The following is a 6,000-nucleotide window of genomic DNA, read 5'->3' as shown; positions in this document are numbered from 1 at the left end:
TCTGTCGTCCCCTTTTCCTCCTGCCCCCAATCCCTCCCAGCATCAGGGTCTTTTCCAATGAGTCAACTCTTCGCATGAAGTGGCCAAAGTATTGGAGTTTCAGCTTCAGCATCAGTCCTTCCAATGAACACCCAGGACTGATCTCCTTTAGGTTAAGTAGCAATAAAGTGTATCAGGTTTTAGCATTCTAGGTAGCAACACTTTTTAATATTAAGTCCATTGTGAAATACCCCTAGTTTCAATTTCACTTTAATAATGAATATGTGTCTAGAAAAATGGTCCATAGCTAGCTAGTGGGAAGCTGCTGTATAGCAGAGGGAGCTCAGCTTGGTGCTCTGTGATGACCTAGAGGGGTGAGATGGGGAGCTGCTGGGGAGGCTCAAAACAGAGGGCATATATACATATATATTGCTGCAGTCCATGGGGTCGAAAAGGGTCAGACACAACTGAGTGACTGAACAACAACAAACAGGTGATTCACATTGTTGTATAGCAGAAAGAAACACAACATTGTAAAGCAATCCTACTCCAATTAAAATACATAAATAAAAAATGTGAAAGTCGTTTGGACCACTTCAACTCTTTCTGATCCCATGGATTGTAGCCCGCCAAGCTCTCTGTCCATGGAATTCTCCAGGCAAGAATACTGGAGTTGATAGCCATTCCCTTCTTCAGGGGCTCTTCCTGACCCAAGGATCAACCCCCAGGTCTCCCTCTTCCCAGGCAGATTCTTTACCAAGGAAGCCACTTGGAGTCTTCTTTTTTTCTTCAAATTTAGTTTCCCAAGAAGTAGCAGGGCTGAGATTTTCTGTTGTCCAAAAAGACTTACAAGGCCACGTGCGCTCTTGAGAGCAGGGAATATGTCTGCTTTTTATTTTTTTATTCCCCAGAGTCCATGACGGTATGAGGCACATTCCTTTCAAAGCAAGTTTGGTGCCTGGAAGCCAAAGAGTGAGTTCAGTTAACCACTAACTGAAAGTGTGGGTGCACGGGAGACCGTTAAGCAACTGGGCCTGCTCAGACACAACACATCCCCAGGAAATTCCAATTTCACAAGGGCAGATTTCTTAAGAAATCTCTTTACTTGGAACAGAATGCTTTCTTGCGTTTTTCCAATGTCGAGATAGCACCAATTGATGAAACCTGGTCCAGTCTGCTCTACAGGCAGGGTCTGATATCGACAGACAGCTGCACTGGGCCAAGGAGGCCAAGTTCGTCCTCCGCCACTATCAAACTTGGCTCTAGGGGAGCCCCTGTAAGCGGAAAGACTGATGACCGCCTGTCTCTGCTCTGTTTCTCCTACCCCCTCGCTCCCCTCCCAAGTTACTAGATCCAAGCGTCGCCTCTCGCCCGCCCGTTCGCCCATCCCCGAGTCTGAGGACTTCTGCCTACCGCATCCTTCCAAGTGGCGATCACCCAGCCGCGCGACCGCCAGCGTGGCCCTCCTCCTCCGCCACCCGGCAAAACGTGCCTCGCCCCGCCCCTCCGGACGCGCCCTGATTGGCTCCCGCGGGCGAGAGCGCCCGCTGATTGGCCCGAGGGCGCGATGACGCTGCGCTCACCTACCCGGCCTGGTACCCGTGGGGACGCCCGCCGGGGCCGCGCGTGGGGTCCAGGACCTCGCTTGCGGACTCAGGCGGCACGGCTTTGCCGCTCTCGGTTCACACCCAGGCTCCCCCAGCTGGGGAGACCGTCGCAGGAGCGCCGGCCGAGGGGTAGGGGTTTTGGGGGTGGTTGCCGGGAGGGCCTTGGGGCGTAAGCTGGGGGAGGGGTATACGGCGGGGAGGAGAGCGGGGGCGCCCGGCGGCTCCGGGGCGCCCGGGGACATGGCGCGGCCGGACGATGAGGAGGGGACCGCGATGGCGAGCGGACACCCGCCGGCGAACGGATACCTCCCGGTCCCGGGGGACGCGCCGGCCGGAAAGGTGAGCGCGGAGACGCAGAACGGGCCCACGGCCGGCTGTCTGGCCTTGAACGGGGTTTCTCGGGACAGCACCAAGGCCACCGCCTCGGGAACCCCGGACGGGCCGAAGACTCCGCTGGCCCCGGAGGAGGAGACCCAGGCCCGGCTGCTGCCCAAGGACCCGGGCGAGGAGACCCCGGGGGGCGAGGGCACGCTGGTGCCCCGGATCGCGCTCTCCCCGAGGCGCTTTGTGGTGCTGCTTATTTTCAGCGCCTACTCCCTGGTGAACGCCTTCCAGTGGATCCAGTACAGCATCATCAGCAATGTCTTCGAGGGCTTCTACAACGTCTCCTCGCTGCACATAGACTGGCTGTCCATGGTGTACATGCTGGCCTACGTGCCCCTCATCTTCCCAGCCACCTGGCTGCTGGATACCAGAGGCCTGCGGCTCACCGCCCTGCTGGGCTCCGGCCTCAACTGCCTGGGCGCCTGGATCAAGTGCGGCAGCGTGCAGCAGCATCTCTTCTGGGTCACCATGCTGGGCCAGTGCCTGTGCTCCGTGGCCCAGGTGTTCATCCTCGGCTTGCCCTCCCACATCGCTTCAGTGTGGTTTGGGCCCAAGGAGGTGTCCACAGCTTGCGCCACCGCTGTGCTAGGGAATCAGGTAAGGCTGAGTGATAGGTGAAAATCGAATCCTGAAGGACCAGATAAAACGGTTTAGGCCTCAGGGTCTAGGAATATGGATGAACCCTTAGGAGGCATTCTATAAAAGAAGGAGAGGAGATGAGTAGTCACAAAATAAGAAGCAGTCTTGGATGAAAGAGGGGGTTTGGTTTATTTGTGGAAACAGAACTTTCAAAACCAGTTTTAAATGACTACCTTGTCATCTCTGAGAATTACCTGTAATTAATGGTATATGCCCATAAACGCATAACACTTGTGAGTGCTGCAGTGAATGAGACTGAGGTAGGTATTATTTTTGTAGGAAGGTGTTGGATTCAAAGAAGTTTGTTCTTAGTTTGAGTGGTCAATGTGAACAACTTCTGTTTAATTTTATGTATTAGCAGTCAGTGGAGTGCCTGGTACATAGCAGACGTTTATAAATGATTGCCAAATGTTCTAGTGATAAGGACCTCACAGCATTACTGTGTCCAGTTACCAACTTTTAATGGTGAGAAAATGCAAGACAAATCACAGATCATGGAATCCATTGTAAAAAGGTGGCTTATTTTGCCCAGTCTCCATTAAGGTGTTTCCTAGACTTTACCAACACCATAGGTTCAACTTCCATTAGCATTCCAGTAGCATTATTAGGTAAAATATGTGTGTGTGTGTGTGTGCGCACATGTGTGTGTGTGTGTTATTTGCAAAATGGTTCTTTTAATATTTAAAATTTAAATTTTGCATATGGAGTCCTATGATAGTTGATGTAAATTATATTGAGTGTTCAGCTTGAGAAGAATCAAGTTAAAAAACTATAACAAAAACGTCACCTCTCTCTATTCATATATCACTACATGTAGCTATGTAACCCACTCCAGTACTCTTGCCTGGAGAGTCCCATGGACAGAGTAGCCTGGCAGGCTACAGTCCGTAGGGTTGCACAGAGGCGGGCACGACTGAAGTGGCTAAGCAGCAGTAGCAGCTACGCAACAAAAGATTGTTACTCTCTTCTGATTTGACACTTGTTTCAAGATCAGAGTAAAATCTATTTAAAATCCATGTAAAGAGAAACTCTAAATGTAGGCCTACTGCTTTTATTTATTTCCTTTAAAAGTAGAGAAGAAGGGATAGTTTGAAATTTAGTTGTATATTCAAAATAATTTGTGACATATTTTAGTTGGTTGCTTCTGCATGTTTGGATAGGAACTGTTTCTTTAAAATATTTTTCATTTACAAAATCATGTTCAAGATTAATACTTCATTGAGCATGATAGAAATACCAACTCCTTACCTACGAATTATCTATTTCATGAATAGTAAATAGAAATGTTTTCTCATAGGTAGATTTCCCTCTGACAATTAGCCTCGCTCTGGGACTTCCTCCTACATTCTCCCTAAGTGTTCTCATCCTTTCTTGTCTCTAGTAGCTGTGCACTTGCTCATGACTCCCAGCTGTGTATCGTTAGCCTGTTTATAGAGTGATCATTCATAATAATAATCAACATTATTGAACATTCACGAAGCCTGGTACCATACTAAGTACATTACACACACTGTATCATTTAATTTAATGTAATAAGATAGAAACTATTAGTCTTCTCCTTTTATGTATACAGAAGCTGAGACTTGGAGGGCTAAAATTATTTTCCAAAAGCCACACACCTCATTAGTGGTAGCATTCACACTTAGGTCTGTCTGATTCCTGAATCCTGTTTTTTTCTATCCATCTACAGTACCAAGTCTCTAACCTGAGAGAAACCTGTTTTAAGAAAACATTTAAAAAAATTTTTAGTGCTTCAGCCAAATTGCACAGCTCATGGGATCTTAGTTCCCCAACCAGAGATTGCCCCAGCAGTGAAAGCATGGAGCCATAACACTGGGCCATCAGGGAATTCCCAAGAGAACCTTTTTTATGTATTTGTTTGGCTAGTCTTAGCTCTGACATGTGGGATCTAGTTTCCTGACCAGGGATGGAACCTGCACCCTCTGTGTTGGAAGCTTGGAATCAACTACTGAACCACCAGGGACTTTGTAAAACACAGATCAGATCATGTCATAACTGCTTTGAACTCTCCAGTGATTTTCCATAGTAATTAAAATCTAAATTCTTTACTCTGACAAAACTTTACTAATATGTTTTTGGTTGCTTAAACACTAAGCTTGCATTTTGCATAAGGGCCTTTGCAAAAGCATTCTTTCTGCCTGGAAGGTTCTTCCTCATAGGATCACATTGTTACAACCTTAATATCACTCTGCTCTCAGTTTAAATTCATTTTAAATATCATTCAGTGGCGTTTCTTGAGGATCTCATTTAAAGTTGCCCAGTCAATCTATTATTACACCGTGTTCTTTAATCCTGTGTAGTGCTTATCAGTGTCTAATATGTTTATGAAAGTGTTAGTCGCTCTGTCATGTCCAACTCTTTGTGACTCTATGGACTGTAGCCCGCCAGGCTCTTCTGTCCATGGAATTCTCCAGGCGAGAATACTCAAGTGGGTTGCCATTTCCTTCTCCATGGTATCTTCCTGACCCAGGGATCAAACCCAGATCTCCCGCATTGCAGGCAGATTCTTTACCATCTGGGCCATAGAAATTGTTAATTATTGCTCATCTCCCATCCCCACCATTAGATGCTCGATTTCATTAAGTAGGCACATAGTCTGAATGTACAACATGTACTATAGTGCCTGGCACATTATAGTTTCTCCATAAGAATTTATTCAATAAATTAATGAGCTTCAGATTCATATAGATACTGGTCAGCCAGATATTTCCACTTGACTCTCCCACATGACCCCACCAATCAAAATTTGCCTTGTCTTCTAGCTCATTGCTTTCCATTTCTGTGGTCGCAGCTTAGCCTTGGCCACCTGCAGCCTCGCCTAGAGCTTTGCTAACTGATTTTCCTATCTGCTTTCCTCTCTCTAATTGTCCATTTGCATCCAGTGTGGTCTTTTAACGTGCAAATCTGTCCTGGGCACTCGCTTGCCCTGCCTGCATTGTCTTCCATTGCCCTTAGGGGAAGAAAGTCAAACTCTATTAAGGACAAACTCTATTAAGGACAAACTGGCCTTCTGCCAGTTGCTCAGCGTCACCTGTCTGCAGCTCGCATTTCTCACATACCGCCCCCGCCCCGCTTCCTCTGCTCTGAGGGCAATTGTGCACTGCTTACAGTTTGTCAGGGCTTCCCTGGTGGCTGAGACAGTAAAGAATTTGCCTGCAGTGCAGGAGACCTGGGTTAGATCAGATTCTCACAAGGTGCTGTCTGTTTCCTGTGTACGTGATGTCCTTGACTGGGAACATTTCTTGTTCGATTGGCAAGCTCTAACTTCTTATCCGGATCTTTGCCCCTTCAGAAATTTTTCCGGAACCCCAAGTCTATATAAGATGCTCCTCCAAAGTACTGTCTTAACTAAGGTGACCATATGTTCCAA

The 6,000-nt window shown here is 47.4% G+C and overlaps 1 protein-coding gene across 3 annotated transcripts in view; it reads left to right on the top strand.

Moving 5' to 3' along the window:
• The first annotated feature begins 1,539 nt into the window (after window positions 1-1,539).
• FLVCR1 (FLVCR choline and heme transporter 1) overlaps window positions 1,540-6,000 on the top strand; it is a 28,598-nt gene continuing 24,137 nt past the window's right edge. Inside the window, exon 1 of one of the 3 annotated variants that reach the window (XR_009730083.1) lies at window positions 1,540-2,567. Coding sequence is in view for 2 of the 3 variants with exons in the window: in XM_061383541.1 (XP_061239525.1) it covers window positions 1,827-2,567 (741 nt within the window). In the remaining variant the exon portion in view is untranslated. The remainder of the gene's footprint in view (window positions 2,568-6,000) is intronic. The other 2 variants (XM_061383541.1, XM_061383542.1) reach the window with 2 other exon arrangements.

Source organism: Bos javanicus, chromosome 16 (genome assembly GCF_032452875.1).
Source record: "Bos javanicus breed banteng chromosome 16, ARS-OSU_banteng_1.0, whole genome shotgun sequence".
Lineage (NCBI taxonomy): Eukaryota > Metazoa > Chordata > Mammalia > Artiodactyla > Bovidae > Bos > Bos javanicus.
This window is presented reverse-complemented; position numbering and strand designations above follow the sequence as displayed.